Below are 24,881 nucleotides of genomic sequence, written 5' to 3'. Positions count from 1 at the left end.
GTGCTTTGTTTGTTAGTGGAATTCAGAGTCACCCCAATGACTAATTGATGCTGATGAAGAGGTTTGGTCACTTTGGCCATGTTTGATCCACTATAATCTAATGAATGGTTGATACGTCTTTTACATTTAGCATAAGAGCAAAAAAGCAAGCGATCAGTTTTAAAGGAATTACCCTTGAAGGTGACCTCCCTTTAGTCAGCTAATTTGGCTACTACTTTTTTGGTGTGACATGGCTTATTATCCTACTTGTCTAGATTCTTCTTTTTTTTCTTAACTTGTTATGCTTATCACTCCTAAAATAAATTAGAAAAAGATTAAAAAAAGGCGCAGATCGGGTTTGAACCTTGTTCATATTACTACATTAAGTAGTGTTATTCATGCTTATTGCTCCATTTAGTAGGGGTGTAAATAAGTGTAATATGATGCAGGTTTTGGTGGAATCTTAGTCACTTTGCTTCTGATAATTGCATGCACTTTGTTCTACTAATTGTGGAAAAGTGCATTAAGAAATTTTGTAGAATGACAAGTTGTTTAGAACACTTGGTTAGCTTGTAGGGAAATGGAGAAGTTGGAGAATATAATGCTCAATCAATTTTCTGAAGCTGAAGAAACTGACTTATTCATTCTCATAAGACGCGAAACCCATCTAAGGATTATAAACAGCACGCGAAAAAATTAACCTTCAGATTGACCTAGACAACTAGATATCATATCATGAGTACTCTCAAAAGGAAATCGTAATTCAAATATACATTCATTATACCCTCCAAAAGATTGAGATGTTTTCACATTCTGTTGGTGTCTACAGACTAAAATCTGATGAGCTTGAGATATGTGATGATGTACCACACAAGAACCATAAGAGATAGTTTACCAGTTGTATTACCCTTACTCTAATGTGATCCTATATAGGCTGAGGCTCCTTGGTAGGCACTACTGTACAGATTTTGCCGCCCATGAGGTGAGTCGAAAACCATGAATGCTTCACCATTCGTGTTGCTCCAATCCAGTAGCATCTTAGGCATGACGTTGAACGATTTTTGAAGCAATGGAAATGAGCCAGACGAGTGTTCTAAGAGTGATTTGGGCTTTTCATCAGTTTCTGAAACTGATGGCATAGCATTATCAGAAAGATTAGCAGTGGTGATATCGTGAATGCTAGGTCTTCGTTTATCCTTCCCACCCGAACTCTGCCTTAGGAAGTACTTTTGGGCATGGCTAGCTACTTGAGTTGGAGTTTTCGATATAACAAAGTTCCGTGATATGTTTCTCCAGTCCCCTTTTCCATGCTTCTGAAGTCCAAGCAGAAACCGCCTGCATAACTCATTGTTAATAACTCAACCTTCTCACAGTATAAATTCCTAACACAATTCAATCACATATCATAATGTTTAACATATAATTAAGGACATACTGCACATAAATCAGACTCTTATAGCAGAACTTGCTAACCTAATGCCAACCCTGTGAAACAATCTCATAATCAGACTCTTAATTTCTATAGAAACACATATCAGTACTCAGTATATAGCTCGTGCATTCACATACAAACCAGTGCAGACGAAGTAACACGAATATTTCAGGCAGTCTAACCCACCTATTCTGTAATCACTACTCCAGTCTACACCTTATAATTGCAATACACAATAAAATTTCACAATCAAATTTCATTGACAGTCACAGAAATGAAAACATGAATTACCTGTGTTCATCCTCAGTCCAAGGCACACCCTTTTTCCTTTCTTGATCATGAGGCCTAGACATAGACATAGACATGGCCATAGAAGCCGCAGACCTTTTCCTAAAAGGATCAAATTTGGCATTATCAACCCACTCCAAAGTGAAGGGAGAAGCAAGATAGCCAGGAATCGGAACCAAGCCGGCTTCAATATCGGTTACATCTTCCAACAATTCTTTATACTGTTTCATCACATCCCAAGCAGATTTCCCAGGGATCATATCAGCAATCCTTGAAAATCTATCAGGGGTATTCTCATCAAATATTACAAGTGCTTTCTCAAATCTCTTGTTCTCTTCCTTTGTCCATATTGTACTCTTGGAATCCCCAGGAAATAGCCAATTATCATAACTTGAATTTGTAAACAAAGAAGCAGGATATATTGCTCCCATTTCTCTCCCTCCCAAAACCTTTTTTTTTTTTTTTTTTTTTTTGAATTTGTGATTTTTATTTATTTTGTTTCTCTCACTAAAAATTTAGAATTTTAATTCATGGGGTTTAAGAGAGATGAAATGGGTGAATTTAAAGGGGGGTTTGAGGTGATGATCAAATTGCAAGAACAGAGGAAATAAGAGAGGAAAATGAAGTTTCAGAATGACCCAAAATTTTTTGTTCAAGGAGAATCAGAATAAACTTTGGGTTATAAATCAAATTTGAAGAATCCCTTATACTATAAAGACCTAAACTTTATAAATTTTACTTCAGAATATCAAAGGAAAATAAAATAATTGATTAAAATTTCTAAAAAAAAAATATGGAAAAAGCCACCGACTTTGTCCTCCACAGCACTAAAAATTAGAGCTAGTGCAGACCCTACCAAATACTGCTACCTTACAACTTGCACTGCCTGCCCACTGGAGAAGAGGGGAAGAAGCAGAAAAGGCAAAGAAGAAGAACAATTCTCCTAGATTCTGAATTATTATTATTTTTATTTATTTTATACAAGGTAAATTTTATTATGAAGAAAATTACAATTTTGTAATCTTTTTAATGGTTTTTTTTTTTAGAGGTTATGAGTTATTGGTAGTGTAGAAAGAAGCGGGAGAGAAAATGCTTTGACCTTTGCTTTTGGAGGTCGAATTTGAGAATGACAGGAAGGAAGGTGTGATGAAGAACAATACGCTTTATTTAATTGAGTTGCATTAATAAAAGCTTCAGGTTCAGCTGACTTTACATATATATGAAGTACAGAGAGGTTTTTTTTTTTTTTTTTTTTTTTTTTTTTTTTTTTTTTAATGGGCTTGTTCGGCTAAAGTAGTTGTTAAGATTGCACACTTATTACTTAAGTCGAGTATTAGGGTTTTGAATTACAGAGTAATACTTTTTGAACCTCTAATCTGATTTGGTAAGGTATTAGATCAAGCTAATAACTTAAGCTTGTAGACTTGTAGTTAGCTATAAGTGAGGAATTCGTTGTTTAAGTACTATTCTAAGGCTAATTTTTAATAAATTTTACATTTTATGAAAAGCTAAATTTGGTAAAAATTAATAAATTAAAAGTTGCTTCACAATACAACAATACCATGTTGAACTTAGGGTTTAATAATAGTTTTTTTGATGAATTGCAGCATGTTCAATTATGCAATATTAATGATACGATCTGAAAATCTTTTATTATTATAAAATAATGTTTTATCATCCTAATACTATTTGTGAAGAATTTTAATTAGAATTTTAATCTTAAATTATTATAGAAAATGTTTTAGGAAAGTTATTACGAAGTATCTTTTTTCTATTAACTACAATAATGAGTGTATGTTATCTCTATTTAGGAACAGATAGAGTAAAACAGAGAACACGAGTGTGTTTAAATTGTGAGAGCAAAAGACCAAATGGTGATTGGGTAGTATAAAAGGAGGCTGACGTGGTACCAAGAAAAAAGAAAAGGGTGTCGACTGTATGGTGGCTCATTAACTCATCATCATTGGAGGCTTTACTTCCGGTAGGTCATTACCAAAAGACAAACACCTCTACTCTTATAAATCCAAGATAAAAACTATTATAATGAATTTTTAATATTCAATTTAGTACTATGATCATTACATAACTCATCTTACTGTATTTCTACAAACTACAATTCTTTCTTTTTATAACTTGTTATATTTTAAGATTTGATTAATCACCTAGATGATAAATGCTTCCAAAAAAATTTATGGAGTTCATTCATCTCAAATAATTTAAGGTAAAAATGTATGGAAATTATTTATTTTATCTTATTTTACCTTAGCCTTAGTACAAAATTAAATACGTATGGATATGTTATTTCCTATCTAATTAATTAATTCAATAAAGTCAAATTTGTTCTAGTGTCACTTATTAATTCGTAAATTCCATTTGCAGTATATGTGGGGATAACGAGAGTTGATACACATACAACCATTGTATGTTATCCCTACATACAACACCATTAAAATTTTGACACATCATTAGAAAAAAAAGGAGAAAATTAGAAGTTAAATATAAATTAAATATAATGGAACTTGGGCCCATTATTCTAGCCAATCAAAACATAACAAATTAAAGTTGTATGTAGGGATCATATACAATAATTGTATGTGTAGCCTTTAGCGGGGAGAACTATCCATTACTATCTCTAAATTTTAGTGATGGTTGTAACAACAAATAAGAGGTGTGTTTTGTGAAGTGTTGGGACTCCGTATTTAAAAAGCATTTAGTCTTGTGACACTTGTTCACCTTGCCAGCCATTCTCTATCCCAAATTTGAGAATTCAACTGTATGTGAACTGTTCTTTGCATTTCATCCGGCGAGTAATTAAAAATTTTAATTAAGTATGATTACCCTTTTTTACGGAATTAAAAATGAACAAAACTTTATAGTTTTATACTTTATTCTTAAATTAGATTGGTCCCTCTAATAATGATTCCTAACCTAGTACTACAACACTGTTTATGCCAGTGGCGGACCTAGGAATTTTCGTCCGATGAGTCAAAATTGATAATAAAACATGTAATAAAATTTTTTTACCAAACAATAAAATAATAATACTAAAAATACAACCAAATATTCAAAAAGTATAAAATACAACCAAATGTTCAAATAAATTTATTTTTGGGTAGACTAGTGAGTGATATGACTCACCAGGACAACATCCAAATCCGCCCGTGGGTGTGTATTAGCCCGTAAGCTATGAACCAAAATTTATTAAATAAGCCGTGAAATTTAAATGAAAACTATGAACTTACATTTATTAATATATAATCCATGAAAATTAAAAAGAAAAAAAAACACATGGTGAAGACACTTCACGTTGAAAAGCCTGAACTTCCAATGACTAGTCCTTTCCAAATGTGAAAGCTTTCTAAATCTAAATTTTAAGCTTTTCCTCCCATACTTGAAGCATTATCCTGCTTCCCTCCCTTATAACCAACCAAACCCTTATTATCTTTTCCAAAGCTGGCCGTGTATCCCCATCAAGGCCATCAACCTTCCTATTCCAACGCTTCTATAATTCCCCATCAAGGTTATGACACTAGACCTCACCTACATCCGGGGCTCAATGGCAGCCATCCTTTTGAGTCCTCCAAGACTCAACTTGCCCCCAAAACATCTACTTCCATTTCCGTCAGTTTCGTAACCCGGTCTAACGCCGATAGGGTTCTTCTCTTTACAGAAGCACGAGAGGAAAGCTTTCATGACTGTCTTCCTCTTTTTCTTTCATTGTGACTACTGGCATCTTGGACCGTCCGAAAGGGTGATGGTTTTTTTTTTTAAAATAAATTGATTTTTTTTTTTTGCCTCACTGGTGAGTCATATGATGACATTAACTAGGTCCGCCAATGGTTTATGCACATGCATGCAGCTAGTAGAAGAGAACTCAAACTACAAACAAGAATATCGTAAACTGTTGTTGTATAATTGTATTAGTGTTTATTATTTATTTAATATAATATATATTTTTTGTAAGTAATTGATGTGTTTCTGATTCCTGATTTCTCTAAAGTAGTACGGAAATGGAATTTTTCTTGGTGTATTCTTTGCTACAACTACTTTCAAAAACGAAATACTCAGTAACTAATTAGTTATTCTCTCTTGTCAAAAAAATTAGTTATCCTCTCTATCCAAATTACTTGTAATCAAGAAAATTATTATAGTTTAGACTTTGATTATCATCAAGAATGTCACTATTGTTTAGTTTTTAGCTTTATATTCGTAGAGGTATAACTTGTCTAAAATTCATTCTCATTACCGTAAGTTATTACGTACTAAAAAATGTACGTGTTTGTAACGTATTTCTTATATTTACTCCCTTAATTTAATTGGCTGTTTCTTCAATGACAAGCCTGACAACCTAGGTTGCTGATCAATTATTCTTAGTGGTCGAATTCAATTAAACTATATTGACTGCTTCTAATGAATATTTAATGTAGTGCTTATCTACAATTAACTATTTAAGCACTCCTATGTGGTAGGAATCTCTAAACTCCAAGCACGGTGACCCAAGCACCATCATAAAGTTGGTCTTAAAGCATCTCCCAATGCATTTAAAATAAGCCATGTCAGCCGCACTCTTAAACTAACTTAATTACTCCATTTAATTTTTTTCTATAGTAAAGATAATAATGTACTTTGTATATAATGAGCTTGTATAGGTATATGGAGGCTGCTAATTAAAATTATGACATAATTATAGAATTATGGAGGTGGATAAATCTTGAGCAAAATTTGTAAAATAGTAGATTTAGAGTCTGATTACATATAAATTCAAATAAAGTTCTAATCTAGAGTTGATTGTTTGATGGTAGATTGGAAGTGAAGTGTGGTGTTTTTGGAGGTAGGAGTAGATGGAAATAAAAGATTGCCCTAGCCTGGCCTTAATAAGTAGTGGCCTTTAATATCAATTAATGGCTTTTAGGTGCGATAACAACAAATTAAATTAAAATATACACTCTTAGAATGGTTAACTTATATTAAAAGAAGAGTATGTAAATAATCATCTTATAGAATTATATAGTCTGTTTTCTTATTGATGGAGCATTAGCTCCTCCATCATGAATCCGAGACTAGTAAATGATAACTCTTCTCTCATTTTTTCGGGATCTAGTCCGAGTTGAACCAATGTCAGTAACAAATTTTTTTTAAAAGGAAAGGGAATTAATTTGAGACACTTGGAACCCAATTGAAAAATTCAGTCCCTTATTACAAGTGCCCTCTGCCATGTAATTTTGAGCAGCCAACTTTTTGAATGTCGTTCTTTGAATTGCTCCACTTTAACCAAAGGAAGACTAAATTTTATTGTGGGTGGAAGTTTATTGGAAAAATTCATACTATAACGATATTTAAAAAAAAGTTGGTGCAGTGGATTGTGAGAAATGATGCATGTGTAGCCTCGCACAAAGACACTGGTGATATGTAATGCTCAGCACCCAACATTTTGTAAATGCTATACTATGTCTTAAAGTTGAAGACAAAATATGCCTGTATTTAGTAATTACTTTGTGTTTGGGTCCAATTTAGTCCAATTGGGCCTGGTCACTGAATGATCCAATTAAAAGCCCAAGGCAAAGGTTCAACTCTCCAAATATGCTAAAGTCAAAAATCAACATCCTCAAAGCCATGTCAAGGTCAGTCAACGGCCCAATCAGCTTGGCCCAGCCCAACTGATTTCCGGGCCCAATCCGCCTCCTTCATTAGCCAAGGTATAAAAGCCAACAATTTGGTCAATTCTTGGTAAGAAAAAGACAATAAAGCCTCAAGCAACTAAACTCTTGCACAGCTTTCTCTCTCTAATATACTGACTTAAGCATCGGAGGGGCCTTCCTCGGCGTCCCCCCCGAGGCTAGTTTACGTGTATTTGTTGTGCAGGAAACCCTCGGCTCCTGCGTCGTTCGGACCGAGACCAAGTTCCCTCAAGATAAAAGGATCTTCCGAGATTCGATTGTTTTCATCCGAAACAATTTGGCGCCGTCTGTGGGGAACGCTACTAAATTTCGCGTCAGTCATCAAACACTCCGGCAGTCGCCATGACTAAGAGTGGAAAGAGTTCCAAGAAGGCTAAGAAGGGAGGAGGCCGGATTACGGTGAGGGAACGCCAGCCGGTTTATCCCTCCCCGGAGCAAGCCTCTTCCGAATCGGAGGCCCCCATTTCTCCGGAAAGGGGAGCCTCAAGAGGTCCTAGCCTCCAGGAGGAGAACACCTCGCACCACACTCGGCAGCCGGGGCCATCCCCGAGACCGAGTGGCTCAGGTGCGAGGAACTCCCCGCCGCGCCATAGCGTGCAATCCAGGTCACATCCGCAGGAGACTCCTCCCTCCGGACCCTCCACCGAGGAAGTGGCCAGAGCAGTGGCCATCTGCATGGAGTTCCTTAAAGCTCAAGGGGCTCCAATCCAGATGCCTGATGATCACCAGCCGAGAAACCTGAAAAGGAGGATCGGTCAGGATGATGGTGGACAAGTTCCACCACATAGACAGCTCGGCCAGAGGTGGCGAGGGGACACCCGAAACTCCAGTAAGGAGAGGAGGAGGAACCCTCAACCCTCTGACCACTCTGAAGCTCAGAATTCTATGGGGCCCTCCAAGGACCCGGAATTCGCCCGCCGAAGCATTCACGAACGCTTGGGTTCGAGGGAGGTGAGTGTGCATAGCCGCCTCACCTTCCCAGAGGATACCGGACCCCACCCAACCTTGTCTCAGCCGGGGACGAAAACCACTTCCACCTCTGAGAGAGGAGGGAGCGAGGTCCCTGAGGCTGGGTACAAGGGGAAGGCGGTCATGGTTCCATCGAACTCGCCCTTCCAGAAGTGGATTCTGGAAGAGCATGTGCCAACGGTCAAAATCCCGGCACATATTACTTACGATGGTACCTCAGATCCTAAGGATCACATTGCCTCTTACGAGGGGCACATGTATCTGAACCCGAGGTCTGAGGCTACCTGGTGTAAATACTTTCCTACGACCCTCAAAGGTGTTGCCCAATCCTGGATCACCAAAGGGCTCAAGGAAGGCTCCATAACCGGTTGGAACGACCTCTCCAACAAGTTCAAGAGCAAATTCTCTACGGCCAACCGCCGAGAGAAGACCACTGCAGAGCTAATGAGTCTGCAGCAGGCGGAGGACGAGAGCCTCCGCGACTATCTGACTCGCTTCAGCAACGAGTCATCCGGAATCACAAGCCTGGATCAAGGCCTGGCCGTGTTCGCGCTACGGAACGGCCTCCAAGCTGGAAAGTTCCTGGACTTCATGGTCATGCATCCCCCGCAGACCCTGGAGGAAGCCTTGGAAGCATCGGACAGGTTCATCCGAGCCGAGGAGTGGAACAGATCCAGGTCTCAGTCTCGTCCGAGAATTGAGAAGCCGAAAGGGCAGCAGCCCGAAGTCTCGGCGCAGAGGAAAGGGAAGGCTAAGGCCTCAGAACCGTCCTCTGCTGCCGAGCCGAAGAAGGAAAGACACTTTCCCTACACGGGAAGGTACGATTCATACACTCCACTCTCCCTTCCCCGTGCTAGGATTTTCAGCACGACGAAGGACGAGGGGAGATTCAAAAAACCTCGTCCGTTGCCTCCCTGGCATCAGACGAGGGGAAAGGACCAGTGGTGCGAGTTCCATGACTCACCCGGACATCGCACCGAGGACTGCGTCCAGCTGAAGGACCAGATTGAGGATCTGGTCCGCAAGGGGTACCTGAGCCGATACCTCGCGGACAGGCGCGAGGAGAAAAAAGCTGAAAAAGATTCTCGGCAGGACCTCAACTTCGCTCGGAAGAAGGATAAGGGACCTCAGGGCAAGGAGTCCCTCGACATCCTGGTTATTTCCGGGGGAATCTCGCGAGGCACAGCCAAACGCCAACTGAGGGGTCTAACCCATCAGATTCATCAGGCTGAGCTTCGGCAGTCCCAGTCACCGGCGCCGAACATCCTGTTCACAGCCAAAGACTGTGAGGGGGTGGTATACCCCCACGATGACCCACTAGTAATCATTCTGGGCATCGCCAACCGCAACGTCTGGCGGACCCTCGTCGACGGCGGTAGCGGGGCGAACATCCTCTTCCGAGGAGCGTTCGACCAGCTGAGGATGGGAGCCGAGCACCTGGCCCCCGCACCCTACCCGGTGTCTGGGTTCAACGGCTCTTCCTCGTATCCTGACGGGAAGATTACACTTCCTGTCACCATCGGCGAAGGCCGAGCAGCTAGGAATATCATGGCCGAATTTTTGGTCGTAGATGCTCCATCTGCATACAACGTGATCATGGGGAGACCCCTCATTCACGGCATTCAAGGAGTCGTCTCCACGTATCATCAAATCATGATATACGTTTCAGACGAGGGACGCTCCGAGAAAATAAAGGGCAGTCAAAAAGAAGCCCGCCGATGCAATCACCTCAAGCCATCCACGTCTCGCCGAGGCGACCGTGGCGATGGGGAGGAAAAGCACCGGGACCGAAACGCCAAAAAGCCGAGAGGCTCAGACGTTTCGGCTAATGAAACCCCAGACAACGAGAAATCTGATGGGGGCCAAAAGGCTGACTCCGCCTCAGAGCCGAACGACTCTGATGGCCAGCCGCGGTCAGGAAAGTCTGCTAATATTGATAGCAGGCCGGAATTCGAGGAATCCAACTCTAAGAGCATGGAAACGGATGACCTGACCGAGTCAATAGAACTGACCGTAGGAGATCCGAACAGATGTGTTAGCATCGGGTCGTCACTGGAGCCAAACACCCGTGCGGCACTCGTCCAACTCCTACGGGCCAGTGGAGACGTGTTCGCCTTCTCAGCCGCAGAAATGCCCGGGATTGATCCGGACTTCGTCTCCCATAGGCTTAATGTCGACCCCTCCAGTCGACCCATTAAGCAGAAAAAGCGGAACTACTCCGCCGAAAAGAACCAGAACATCGCAGCTGAGGTCGACAAGCTCCTAGATGCTGGGTTCATTGAACCCTGTCAGTATCCGGAGTGGCTGGCCAATGTTGTAATGGTTCAGAAGGCAAATGGTAACTGGAGGATGTGCGTTGACTTCACGGACCTGAATAGGGCATGTCCCAAGGACTCCTATCCGCTGCCGAGGATCGACCAACTGGTCGACTCGACAAGCGGGCATGCTCTGCTCAGTTTCATGGACGCATTCTCGGGATACCATCAGATCTTCATGCACCCCGAGGACCGAGCTAAAACAGCGTTCATAACAAGTTCCGGGTTGTACAATTACAGAATGATGCCCTTCGGATTGAAAAATGCGGGGGCAACATATCAGAGGTTGGTTGATCAGGTTTTCGCCGAGCAAAAAGGCCGAAACATGGAGGTTTATGTTGACGACTCAATCGTCAAAAGCATAAAAGAAAAAGATCATGTCACGGACCTAGCCGAAACCTTCGCCACCCTCAGAAAATACAAAATGAAGCTGAATCCGAAGAAATGTGTCTTCGGCGTGAAGTCAGGCAAGTTCCTCGGCTTCATGGTCAGCAAGAGGGGGATTGATGCAAACCCCGCCAAAGTACAAGCTGCTTTAGACCTCCCCGAGCCGAAGACGAAAAGGGATATTCAGCGTCTAGCCGGGAGAATGGCTGCCTTGTCCAGGTTCATCTCACGAGCCTCAGACAAAGGGCTCCCTTTCTTCAAGGCGCTGAAGCTCCAAAATTCAAAAGGCATTGAATGGGGAGACGAACAAAAGTCAGCCTTTCAGCAGCTCCGTGAACACCTGGCTCAACTCCCAACACTGGCAAGGCCAGTCGTAGGAGACATCCTATACTTATACGTGGCGGTCAGTCCAGCCACGGTAAGCGCGGTGCTGCTAAGGGAAGAAGAAAAAGTTCAACAGCCGATCTATTTCGTCAGCCACACCCTGACGGATGCCGAGACGCGCTACCCATTGTTAGAAAAAGTGGCTTATGCAGTGGTGGTGGCTGCTCGGAAGTTGCGACCCTATTTTGATTCTCATCAAATAGCGGTTCTAACTGATCAGCCGTTAGAGAAAGTCCTCGGCAAGGTTGAAAAATCCGGTAGACTAGCAAAGTGGGCTTTCGAGCTCACCGAGTTCAGTATCGGTTATCAGCCGAGAACAGCCATCAAGGCGCAAGCCTTGGCAGACTTCTTGGCAGACTCTGGATGCAAGGAGGAAAATCTGGACCGTCTTCACGGATGGGTCCTCCACCGTGAACGGTTCGGGGGCAGGGGTCGTCATTACCTCTCCCGAAGGCAAAACCTTCGAGTATGCACTAAAATTTTCATTCAAAGCCTCTAACAACGAGGCCGAATATGAAGCAGCCATTGCTGGCTTAGACCTGTGCATATCGTTGGAAGCCGAGCATGTCTACCTCAAGACAGATTCTCAGCTGGTCGCCAATCAGATCCGGGGGGAGTATGAGGCTAAAGAGCCTTCAATGGCAGCTTACCTCACAAGGATCAAATCGACAATTGCGAAGCTGAGATCTTTCGAAGTAGAGCTGATCCCAAGGGGTCAAAATGCTCAAGCAGACGCACTCTCCAAACTTGCAAGCTCAACTCTGACTGAGTTAAGCCGTTCTGTCTATGTGGAGGTGCGCCGAGAAAAGAGTGTAGCCGAAGCAATATCAATCTGCTGCGCTGCACTCGAGCCGAGCTGGATGGATGACATCCTGGCTTATAAACTCAGGGACGAGCTCCCCGAGGATAGGAATTCGGCCTCCAAGATAAAGCGGATCAGTTCACGATTCCTCGTCTTCGGCGGCCAACTCCTCAGAAAATCCTTCTCCGCTCCATTATTGAAATGCGTGGGTCCAACGGATGCCGACTATATTCTCCGAGAGATTCACCTCGGCATCTGCGGAAACCACATAGGAGGGAGAACCTTAGCCCACAAAGCTCTCAGGGCAGGGTATTTTTGGCCTACAATGATCTCGGATGCAAAGAACATGGTCAGAAAATGCGAGAAATGCCAAAAATTTGCACCGGTAATCCATCGGCCATGCCTAGATCTCCAGCCAATTCTTAATCCTCTTCCATTTGCACAATGGGGGTTGGATATTCTGGGACCCTTTCCCGAGGCCCCATACAAAAGAAAGTGGCTGATAGTCGGAATCGACTATTTCAGCAAATGGATTGAAGCGGAAGCTGCTTCAAGCATATCTGAGCAAACTGTCAGACAGTTCATCTGGCAGAACATAATAACTCGGTTCGGCATCCCAAAAGTTTTTGTGTTCGACCACGGCAGACAGTTTGACAACCTGCCCTTGCGCCGATACACTGATCAATTCGGGATAAAATTGGCTTACTCCGCGGTTTGCCACCCTCAGAGTAATGGCCAAGCCGAAGCCGCGAATAAACAGATCCTTAACGCTCTCAGAAAAAGAGTAGAGGATCAAAAGTCCAAGTGGGTAGAGGAACTTCCGGGAACCCTCTGGTCACTCCGGACAACCGAGAAGGAGGCAACGGGGCATTCACCTTTTCAGCTGGTGTATGGATCCGAAGCAGTGCTTCCAGTGGAAGTGGGCTCAGAAAGCCTACGAGTGAATCTCTTCTCAGCCGAGGAAAATGAGCAGCTCATGAAAGAGTCCCTCGACTTCCTTGACGAGATTAGAGATCTAGCCCGAGAAAGGATGGCTGCACACAAGCTCAGAATGAGCAAGTCCTACAACCGAAGAGTCTATCAACGACCTCTCAGAGTTGGGGATTTAGTTCTGAGGAATGCTGCAGCTGTTCAAAAAAGTCGCATTCATGGCAAACTCTCAGCATCTTGGGAGGGACCTTATGAAATTTATCAAGAGCTTCAGCCCGGTACCTTCAGACTCAAACAAATGGATGGCACCGAGCTGAAAAACCATTGGAATGCCGATGTGCTCAAAAAATACTATGTGTAAATCCTTCGGATAGTACAATCTATGTAAGTACACTGATTTTGTTTACAAAAAGGCCATCGAGCCAGTATTCATTCAGATTGCGTGTATTCTTTAAGTCTTTATGCTTTCTACGGTTTTTCAAAAATTCAAGGTTTCATTCGGCGCTGTCCGGGGTATTGCATAATGATGCCTTGTACCTCGGCAAGCCGTAAAACCTGCCAAAAAAGGATACAAGCCCGAAGTATTGCATAGTGATGCCTTGTACTTCGGAGAAGCTGTTCCTTTGGGCAAAAAGGCCATAGACTTATCCGAAACATAGCCTAAAAAATAGGAACTGATAAAGCCCCGAAGTATTGCATAGTGATGCCTTGTACTTCGGATGAATCAGTTCCGGGTGGTAGTTGCAACTCTGAAGTATTGCATGATGATGCCTCGTACTTCAGATAAACTGCTGCCCCGGCATGGTGTTTCGGATAGTTGTTCCCTTGGATGAATTGAAGAAAGTGTCACAAGAGTACCATCTCTAGAGTGAAAACTCTCAGGTGGGAAATCAGTACTTTAAAAACAGATGTAGAAAATAAAGCAAAGTGTTCAAAGATCCTCGGCTTAGCCGAGAAAAATTATCAGCCATTCCAGAATTCAGAAGACCTCATCTTCAGATTTCTGGGGGGGCAGAGGGAAATAGAGAAATGGCACAACTGATCTAATACCCTTCAGCTCAGCCGAAGTTTGATACTTATGTCAGTTTTTTCACAAGTTGAAAACATCCGAGTACAAACGGCAAAAAGAAGTCTCAGCAGAAATGATTCTCGCTAGCCGAAGTTCTGCACTTAGCAAATATTTGAAAGATCATTCAAAGAAAGCAGTAAAGTGCGAAGACTGGTAGAGCGAAGGAAAAAATACACAAGAAAGCTGAGAAAGTGAACTTCTTTGAAATAAAAATGTTGAATTACAAAAATAGTCGGCAGCCGCCCACAAGCGGAAAATAACAGCTGCCGAAATACGTACATAAGCAAAAAGTAAAACTGCTGTACGACAAGGCAAGCTGAAGCAAAAAACAAGGCAAAAAACTCAGAAAGCGGCGAGTCTAAAGTTAAGCACATGATGAACCGCAAGATTCTGAAGACGACTGCCCGAGTTCCTATGCTTCAGCCGGGGGATCAGACTGATCAGCGTTGAGTCCCATGGTGGCCTCAGCCCCAGCAGCAGAAGAGGCGGGCTTTGCATTTTGCCGAGCCTCCCTTTCCCTCTGCTCAGCTTCCAACTCCAGTCTTTCAGCTTCCTCTTCGGCTTCCTCAGCCTTAAGAATTTCAGCTTCAGCTGGAGTTGCATACTTCATGTGAGGGTCTTCGGGATTCTGGACCCACTCAGCACATTTAGACCAGTCCAGCTTCGGCTCAGCATGAAGGCAGACTCTTCGGCAGACTCGAAATCCGTTTCTGAAACCCATCTCATATTCCTCTTGGGTATAGACACGGACCTTGAGTGAAGCCTCAGCATCAGCCAGCTTCTTCTGGGTCTCCTCCAAGTCTTCCTTGGATTTCTTCAGCTCATCAGCGATTTTGGAGGAGGAACCCTTCAGCTCATTCAGCTCTTGCTGAATTTGGGAAGCCTCGGCCTGAACTTGGACCATTTCTTCCTTCTTGGCAGTGAGCTGATCCTCAGCCTCTTGTAGCTTAGCTCTTTGAGCTTCAGCAGCAGCAGCAGCCTTTAGAGTTGGACGTCTTTGGCCTTGAGCAACTCTTTGGCCTGACTTCAGCTTGTGCAGCAGTTCCTTGAATTCGGCTCTCAATAGCAGCCTTGAACTTGGAGACGTCCACTCCCATATGCTCCTGGAGGAATTTTTCCCCTTCCATCAGTGGGGGAAAAACCTCCATCTCCATAGCATCGCAGAAGGTTTTCAGAGCTTCGGCAGCTTTTTTACCGTACTCCTCAACCTCCTGCTGCTTCTCTTCAGCTGCTGCTTGCTTCAGCTTAGCAAGCTTAACTTCCTCTTCAGCCACCTTCCTTTCGTGCACAGCAGCGTCCACCCTATCTTGTAGGGAATCTATCAGCTCTACAGTGAGAGTCTGATTGTGCACGAACTGAAAACAGGGGCACAAGTTAAAAAAGTAAAAAATAATAGCTGAAAGGTTGAGTTCAGAAAGAAATCAAGGCAAGGAAAATTACCTGCATCATCAGCAGTTGGTTAGACCTGGCTGGGTCAGGAACTGGTCTACTGGATTCGCCCATCCCAGCAGTGGCCTTCAGCGACCAGATCCTTGCCCTGTCTACTTCGGACATGCCAGCAAAATTGCCGAAGTAGGCTGCAGCTCCTTCTCGGTTTTGACCCCATATGAGGTCCCAGATGTGATCTGGGATTGGAATTCGGGGGGCCGAGAAACCCATTTCTCCAGAATGCAGAGTCTGGAAAGAAGGGAAGGACGACGATGGAGCTTGATTAGCTTTGGTTGTCTCAGCATCGTCCTTCTCAGAGGAGTCAAGTACTATGACCTCCTCTTCTTCAGGGGTGAGGACGAAAGCCTCAACCTCTCTTGCGATATCTGCCGTGAAGCCTTCAGCACTTGACATCACGGCATCTTTATTTCCGTGCTCAGCAGCACTCTCCTTGATTTCTTCTTGGACCCCTCCCTTAGGTCCGGGAGTTCTCTGATCCACCTCCATCTCAGGAGGTGGTGGAGGGGTCTTTTGAGGAGATTGGGGTGTTGGCTGGGGAACCCTCGGCGATCCATTGCCTTCCTCAGGTTCCCTTATTGCGACGCCGATGGTCATCGGCCTCTGCTGAAAATCATGAGGGCCGATGATGGCCATCCTTCGGCGCCTTTTCAGAAGGGGCTGCTCGTCCATATCTGAATCTGAAGACTCTTGTATTTGATCTTCGGGACGAACAGGAGCTTTGCCTTCTCTGTGTCTGTTACTCTCTTCAGACTGTAACAGACAGGGGGGAAGAAGAGTGTGAGTAAAAAAAAAAAAAGAAAGAAAAGAAAAGAAAAAAGTTGTCTAAAAACTCACCGAGGTCTTCAGCAAAGCCTCGTCTTCTTCAGCTGCTCTAGCTGCAGCTTCGGCTTCAGCAGCTCTGGAGGACCCTTCTCCTCCTTCACAAGCCTCAAGTACCCGTGCAACCTCTTCGGCTGTGCGGGCAGCTTCAGCTTCTTCTTCCAGCAGCTGAAACAAGGGATCCCTCTTCTTCCACCAAGGCTTCTGCCTCTGATACAGAGCAACAGCCTCAATTTGGAAGTGGGAAGAGTCTAGGTGAACCTCTCGGCGCCTTGGTTCAGTGATAGGGGGAGCCCGATCAGTTACGACTCGTTCTCGGCTGACGCCAAGGCGAGCGTAATCAATGCCGACGTTGGTCTCGTCCCGTTCTGAAAAAGAAAAGGGGAGAAGTCAATTCAGTTAGTTCGGCACATCACAAGAAAGCAAAATGAAAGAAGAAAAGAGATAATTAAAAGGCCTCGGCCCCAGCCGAAGAAGATTACCATCCCTAAACTTTCGGCTGAGGCCGACAGCTGCCAGCATATTCTCTTGGAAAACATAGTGCGTATCGGGGAGCCAAGTCTCCGGGATATGCTGCATTCGGCCGCTGCCTCCCCGGTTCGGCAGCTTGCCGAAGATGTTCTGCTGATTAAGGTTCGGGTCTGGCCCGCTATCTTCGGGAGGACCTAAACTTCCCATATCAGGATCCGGCTCGGCAAGATACCGGGGAGCGCTGAAAACATAAGGATGGCTCGGCTCCGTGGGCGCCCTAACCCAAATCCATTGACCTCTCCAGTCCTTGTCTGAAGAGTCGTTCGGCCACATGGTTAGGAACGGGGGCCGAGACTCAATCCGATACCACCCAGAACCATGGCTTCCGTGCCCACTCTGAATATTTGGCACTAGCCGATGGAGCTTTCTGAAGCAGTGCAGGTTCGGCACGTATCTGAAGAATTTGCAGACCCATAAGTACGTCATTACCCTTCGGATGCTGGTGGGGGTCAGCTGGCACAGGGAAATGTTGTAATGGATCAGCAAGTCTCGGACGAATACGTCCAAAGGGAACCTCAGCCCATACTGAAGCTGTCTCGTGTACACCCCCACATACCCCGGGGGTGGACGATGGATTCTATCGGATGCTGAGGGCATTCGGCACCAATATCCATCAGCTTCAAAAATGCCGTAGTGCAACTCAATTTGCTCAGCAAATCGATATTGATCGGCGTTCTCTACCCACCATGAGTAGGGACGGTTCTTTATCATGGCCGAAGCTACTTCGGCATCCTCCCACTCTGAAAACCCTGGGAGGATATCCCAAAGGACAGCGGGAACTTCATCATCCCGTCCTGAAGCTCTCACCCCCTCAGCCCTCTGAGGAGGAGCCGAAGAAATGGGAGTCGCCCTAACCCCTTCAGCAGGGTCAGACTCTGTCCTTCGTCCATTCCAGGTCCCAATCCTGTCCCTGGGATCGGGGATTAGCCTTGCTCTTCTTGGAGCACGGGCTCCACCTCTAACTCCCCTCACCATCGACGAATTTCGAAGGAAAAAGTCGAAAAAGGGGAAAGAGTGCAAAGTCGAGGAAAAATGAAATAAAATCAAAGGAATTTACCTTGATCTGAAGCAAAAGCCGCCGATTTACGAATTGGTAGTGACAAGTCTCAGCTTCTAAGCTTAATGCTCGGGGAATTTGCGAAGTTTTGATGCGGGCTCTTGAGCGTTCTTGAGAATTCTGGGTTTGTGTTGATGAGTGAGTGGGGAGAGAAGACGCGCCTCTATTTATATCTCCAGAAATGGGAATTCAAGGAGTCTGCGTTTCAATTTCTCTCAAGCACCCCACTAAGTAACCGTTAAACACACAACCTTGCAGTTAAATCGCCCACTACCCGTCCAACTTCCGCAATCACCCACATTAACTGTTGTTATCTCATTAATCATGGGTTAATTACGGTTTAAATTCACATTTTTGGATCAGCAAATCATTCACTTCCCTCCTTTTCTGGTTAAATCAAACCCGACCCGTCATCCTTCCAAATCGGGTCTGGGGGGCAAGTTGTTTGGGTCCAATTTAGTCCAATTGGGCCTGGTCACTGAATGATCCAATTAAAAGCCCAAGGCAAAGGTTCAACTCTCCAAATATGCTAAAGTCAAAAATCAACATCCTCAAAGCCATGTCAAGGTCAGTCAACGGCCCAATCAGCTTGGCCCAGCCCAACTGATTTCCGGGCCCAATCCGCCTCCTTCATTAGCCAAGGTATAAAAGCCAACAATTTGGTCAATTCTTGGTAAGAAAAAGACAATAAAGCCTCAAGCAACTAAACTCTTGCACAGCTTTCTCTCTCTAATATACTGACTTAAGCATCGGAGGGGCCTTCCTCGGCGTCCCCCCCGAGGCTAGTTTACGTGTATTTGTTGTGCAGGAAACCCTCGGCTCCTGCGTCGTTCGGACCGAGACCAAGTTCCCTCAAGATAAAAGGATCTTCCGAGATTCGATTGTTTTCATCCGAAACACTTTGTATTCTATATTTGAGTGCCTAAGCAATTTTAGGAATTATATGCTTATAGTGTGAAGGTAGTAACCACTAACCTTCTTTGGTAGGCTAAGCTACCAGAATCAGCCCTCGACTGCAGTAAGGGGCAGCCATATGTGTGTGTATCGCGTAACTGCTTAGCCCTAGGGACCATTATAGGGCTACAGGCTCATACAAAAATGTTGTTCGTGGCCTATTTTGGAGTTGGACTGTCACTTGGAGCCTGTGGCATGACTCATGAGCATGTAAGTATATAGTCCATGGATCGACGTGATACAACCTTGATGGCTAATCAACATCGTTAACAAAATCCCTTAGTACGTAAATACTCTGCATTTCACTATATGAATACTTAGGGCTTGTTCTCTTTGACTGAACTCAGCTGAACTGAGCTAAACTAAACCGAACTGAACTGAACTGAACTGAATTGAACTGAACTGAAATGAATATTTTATAAGAGAAGGAAATTAAGAGCTGAACTGAACTGAACTTAGCTGAACTGAACTGAACTGAACTGAATTTCAACGTAAGAGAACAGGCCCTTAATCATCTACGTCCCCAACAGCTCAACCTATAAATATGTCTAATACACTAGAATTTTAAGTAGCATATACTCTATATACTCGTAGAAAATTTTGGTCAAATGATCAAATAATATAATACGAGTAATGGATTTGATGGTACATATACAATATTCATATGAGCATACTCTTGAGATACATTTTGTAACAATTAAATTTTTCATTATTTGACGGTAAAAAATTAAATTATTATGGGAGGGATTTGTTCAACAACTAATCCATTGCTCCAAGCTATTATTTATTACAAACTTCATGCCTACCGAAAATTTAAGCAAACAAAAACAGAAACAAAAGGGATATATGAAAGTGTTACATTGTTTTTATCATCAAACATTGCAGAAATTTACATAATTTAGAAGAAAATATAGAAGAAAGAAAAAACAACACGATGATTTTTTGTTTCATGCCTTAATTCATTCTTCTTTCAATTTTCTTCAACTAATGCACTCATTCATCTGAAGCTTCTTTGCAATCTGAACTCCAGAATTCAAACGTCTACTCCCCTTGTTTTTTTTTGTTGTTTAGCGTCCGTACAACTCCAAAAGTTCTATGTTGCAAAATGCAAACCCATTTTTTTAATGAATCTCAAAAGAATCTTCTCGATCTTCAATGAGTATATTCCAATGGAATCTTTCAAGGAGCACCAATAAAAAAATACTTATTGAGAACTTAGCATTTAGGTAGGTCTTTTGGAGGTGGCACGATTGACTCATTTGGCCCGTCGCCATTCTCTATTAAAAATGCCATCTTTAGTCCCCATGAAGTGTGTACTTCTAGATGACAATGCATAAACCAAACACCTGCGTTCACCATTTAATAATGTTAAACTCGTTAACTAACTCGAAATTCTAGTTAATTTCACTCTTGGAATAATAAGTTTATCTCGAGATATTAAATTATGTTAAAGTCTCAAATAAAATCTAGTACTAGTAATTATTTGTATATTCTAAAGTGATCTATTATTTTCTATAATGTGTTTATTACTGTACATTATTTTAGACGTATGTATGATTAATTGAAAAACTGTCATTATTTTACCTGGATTATCAGCTCGAAATCTTATAGCAGTCCATCCACACGTAGGCACGTCAATAGTGTTCCTCTCAACAGGATCGACGAGATTGAAGCTCTCGGGATCCTTAGTATCATCGTAATTACCTATCCCCATACCAACAACGAAGAAATTGAACCCGTGCAAATGGAGAGGATGGCTTTCAGGTGCTATAAGAGAAGTGTCTTGGAGTACAACTTGGACCGTGGCATTAAATGGTAACCTATAAACCTTAGTACCATTCATAGTAGCCAAAGAGCCAGTAAAATTTGAAGTAGTATAGTTAAAACTTGTAAGAGGCCTTCCTGGAAAATCGTCCGTAAATACTCCCTTTATTTTGTAATAATGAGCCTGAAGCAATGAAATAGTTGGCATAACAAATGTGACATTGTTAAAACTAGCTACGAGCTTGCTACCATTTAGACATGTTGGACACGGGTTAACCCCTACACTCGTGGTGAAAAGTAGGGAATGATCAATGTCTAAGGGGACTTTCGCGGGGTAGTCTTTTGAATTTAGACTTCGTAAGGCATGTGTGAATTTTAGCTGAGCTTGTGTCGCGTTTAGAGGTGGCATTGTAGTCAGGACAAGGCGCGAGTTAGCTAGGCCACCCTTGTAGCGCAAAAGGCCATAGGTGGTTGTGTTATCAACAGCAACAGGCGCGTCCATAAATGAGGACATGCCAATCAAATATTTTCCTGTAGGAGATTGATCGGCCTTAAGAAGAGCATTCGTGGTTTGTCCTGGTGCAATGTAGATAGTGTCTGTTGTAAAAGGTTTTGTGTAACTTGCATCAACTTCTACCACGGTAAATTTGTGACCGGCAATTCTGAAGAAAACCTCGTCATTGATTGCAGCATTGACAATTCGTAATATATATGTTTTGCTATGCTCAACATGTAGGGTGTAAGTACCTGCGCAAAAATTATGGAATTGAATAATCAAATGTAATCAATTAGGGTCTGTTCTCATTTACTGAACTGAACTGAGCTAAATTGAATTATTTATGAAAAAAGCAAATTAAATACTGAACTGAACTGAAACTAAGCTAAAGAGAACATGCCCTAAGCAATTTTTTAGTGGTAACAATTATCAAGTATGAGTAAAAGTACCCTGTGTCGAAATTGAACAATTTCGGACTGGTCCAGTATGGCCATTTATGGTATGTGAATCTGATACATTTGGTGGCATACCAGATTTTGTAGCTTGATTGATCACTGCCTCTGTATCTGCTTTCCACCATTCCCCTGCAATTGATAGTAAAAGCTTAATTCAATCCAAATAATCAATACTACCATCCATATTTGGAAATAAATTTACCACAACGTCACATCTAACACAATCCTTCATAGGCGGGGAGAAATAAGGGGATCTCAATTTACAAGGAAACCTTAGTCATTTGGTCACAAAATTAAACGGTTTAAACCACTAAATTATCCCAAATTCACAATTACCAACTATAAAATTGATGGTGACGAGAATTATTGAACCCCAAGCCTCTTGAATAAAAGTGGATCTATCCATTAATTATTATACTATATAAGTTGAATTACTTCAACTTTCAACTTGCATACTTTTTGATGAAACATAAATACATATAATGTGTGTGCTAAAAACATATAACATGACAATTGTTGTTGGGCCGGTTTAGTAGGTCTGTAGGTCCAATGTCGTCTTCCAATTACATTTCAGAGAATACTAAAGAAAATGTCAAGGAATACTAATTGCATGGGAGTGTGGGACTTTATATGACATTGACATTATTTAGTACTTGGTGCAAATTAAAAATTCTACTTAAGTAATGATATTGAAAGTTTAAGTAAAATATGAATATACATATTAATAAGGTATTATTAAAGCCTTACCTAACACAATAACTTTCTCTTTGACAGGATGTGGGAAAGGGTATGGGGTGCCTTTCTTAGGCAATATAACAATGGCTCCATGTAGGGTTGCCCTTAGCCAGGATATATGTGCGTGCCAGAACAATGTTCCTCTTTGACCTATGATGGTGAAGTTGTAAAGATAGCTTTGTTCCGGCTGGATAGGGCATTGTGCTACATATGCTGGACCATCGGACCACCCCGTTCTGAGTTGTCGAATACCATGCCTACAATATACATATAATTATATCATAGATGATATGTTAGTCCTGAACTCGTCTAGTAACTTTAAGTCATTATGTACAGAAACATGGCGAGGATTATCAATTGATCAAATAATGAACGTGTTTTAAAGGTTTAAAGTCTTACCAATGTATAGTAACGTTGTAATTGATGTTATTGATGACTTTGACAAGAACGTTGTCACCCTCCCTTGCATGGAGGGTTGGCCCGGGAAATTTTCCGTTGACTGTGGCAATAGCCTTGGTGGAACAAAGTTTTGTGTAGTTCTTCATGACTACCTACTTGTGCCAACAAGAATAGTACTACTACTTCTTAGTTTGAAAAATTATTTGATGGACGTTATTAAAGATCTAACACGTTATAAACAATTTTGGCCATCATTAGAATAATATGTAGCATGTCAATTGACAATTGTAGCTTCAACAAAATTGTACGTGTTACTATATTTGTACATTCATTGGTTGCCTTTGCTTACCTTACCCAAAACCATTTTTCTTATTTTACGGGACCTTACCCAAAACCATTTATCATTGATAGAAGGTACAAAATAACTTGGTTTAGTTGAAAGTCTGAAACAAACTGCACCACTAAATAACTCTATATATTGCATGGAAAAGGAATCAAATTGTTTTGACTTCTCTAGTAAGTGAAACATAGCACTAGCTAACACATAATTATAATGTTAATTATCAAGTTAATTAAGTATGTCACGTACCTTGAAGTTGTAATGCCTAATAGTGGCCTCTGCTAATGCAGGAAACATGAGTAGAATAACTAGAGCATGAATCCAACGTTCCATCCTTCCCTCCCTCGATTTCGATACTTCCTTATTCATTCTTGTTGTTTGATCTCTAGTAATTTTGTTTTTCTATTTGATTAGTAGTATTAGTTTGTACTAATATATATTTGGTAGATTAAATGTTGTTCCTCAATCTAGAACTTAATAAGTATGCAATGGTCTGACTCCACGGCAGCGTAGATCACTACAAATGAGATGCAGTGTCATTTTACTTGAGTAGGTAAGTGAATTGCCATCCATGGTGTATGTGTGATTGTGTGTGTATAGTTCTTAGACTTGTATAGTTTTCCGCCATTGAGGGGTTTCTTACATGTTACATAAAGTTGCTACTATTTATCGTATTACTTTGATTTTAACATCATCTATCTTGTTGCCATTTCTACTGTCAGTACTCACTAGTATATAACTATATATGTAAGCTTTCCAACAATAGGCCCAGGAATATGTTTTTTACTCTATCACTCCCCCTCACACGAAAGCCCGTTTGGGCTAGAAGTGTGGATGCAGCATGGGCCCTCCTTATACCCAGCGCTTAATATTCCACTTGAAAGTGGGGGTGGATGAGATTTGAACCCGTGTCCTTTGTGTCACGCTGGCTCTGATACCATGTTAAAGGACCAATTCAACCAAAAGCTTAAACTGATGGTTGAGGCCCAGGAATATGTTTTTTACTCTATCAGGAAAAACAATTTTATTATGCAGCATACCATATTTTCACTTAATTGTGGTTAAATGTTAAGTTCTGATAAGCTTACGAAAAAAATAAGGGTTTTTAAATCAAATTTTACGACTAAAAATATGTTTAGTGAAATAACTTTAAGTTTGGAGAAGTTTAGATAAGTGAAAAACTTTTGATATGCTTTTATTTAATTTGTTCTATCTCTTTGTAACAAAAGATTAGAGTTAGTAAAGATCTTTTGCTATTGAGTAGTTTGCTGAACTTATTACTTTGCAACACTTAAATTTTGTTTGGGCATGTCAAAAAAAAAAAAGGACGAACTCAGGAACTATTGGCATATATGCTTCAAATTCTTACACGCAGTCTGCTTGTTACTTAATATACACACAAATATCATAGTCTTAATTATTTTTCACATTTGAAAATACTCTGTTCGTTGAGTACTTTATCATATTGCAAATAATGAGCACACATTAAACATTGTAAAAATGGAAATTAAGTGGTTGAATTGCAGTAAAATATAGCAAGAACCAATGAAATTAAAATAAAAAGTGGGAACAATTAGAAGATTTGCCCTATTTGTTGAACTGTTTGTTTCATGATGTGTTAATTCATCATTTTGAAGGCTACATGAAAG

At 41.9% G+C, this 24,881-nt stretch overlaps 2 protein-coding genes across 2 annotated transcripts; both read right to left on the bottom strand.

Moving 5' to 3' along the window:
- Positions 1-592: 592 nt before the first annotated feature.
- LOC110733400 (transcription factor DIVARICATA-like) lies at positions 593-2,692 on the bottom strand. Its single transcript, XM_021913444.1, has 2 exons — positions 1,703-2,692; positions 593-1,314 (listed from the first exon to the last, which is right to left on the bottom strand). Exons 1-2 carry the CDS (start codon positions 2,128-2,130, stop codon positions 894-896), a joined length of 849 nt encoding a protein of 282 aa, XP_021769136.1. The 5' UTR covers positions 2,131-2,692; the 3' UTR covers positions 593-893.
- A 17,033-nt stretch (positions 2,693-19,725) lies between these two features.
- Positions 19,726-23,737, bottom strand: LOC110733399 (laccase-22-like). The gene is made up of 6 exons (XM_021913443.1): positions 23,482-23,737; positions 22,893-23,044; positions 22,506-22,750; positions 21,753-21,887; positions 20,628-21,554; positions 19,726-20,389 (listed from the first exon to the last, which is right to left on the bottom strand). The coding sequence occupies exons 1-6, from the start codon at positions 23,599-23,601 to the stop codon at positions 20,259-20,261; spliced, it is 1,710 nt and encodes a 569-aa protein (XP_021769135.1). The 5' UTR covers positions 23,602-23,737; the 3' UTR covers positions 19,726-20,258.
- Positions 23,738-24,881: the final 1,144 nt, after the last annotated feature.

Source organism: Chenopodium quinoa, unplaced genomic scaffold (assembly GCF_001683475.1).
Source record: "Chenopodium quinoa cultivar QQ74 unplaced genomic scaffold, ASM168347v1, whole genome shotgun sequence".
Lineage (NCBI taxonomy): Eukaryota > Viridiplantae > Streptophyta > Magnoliopsida > Caryophyllales > Amaranthaceae > Chenopodium > Chenopodium quinoa.
This window is presented reverse-complemented; position numbering and strand designations above follow the sequence as displayed.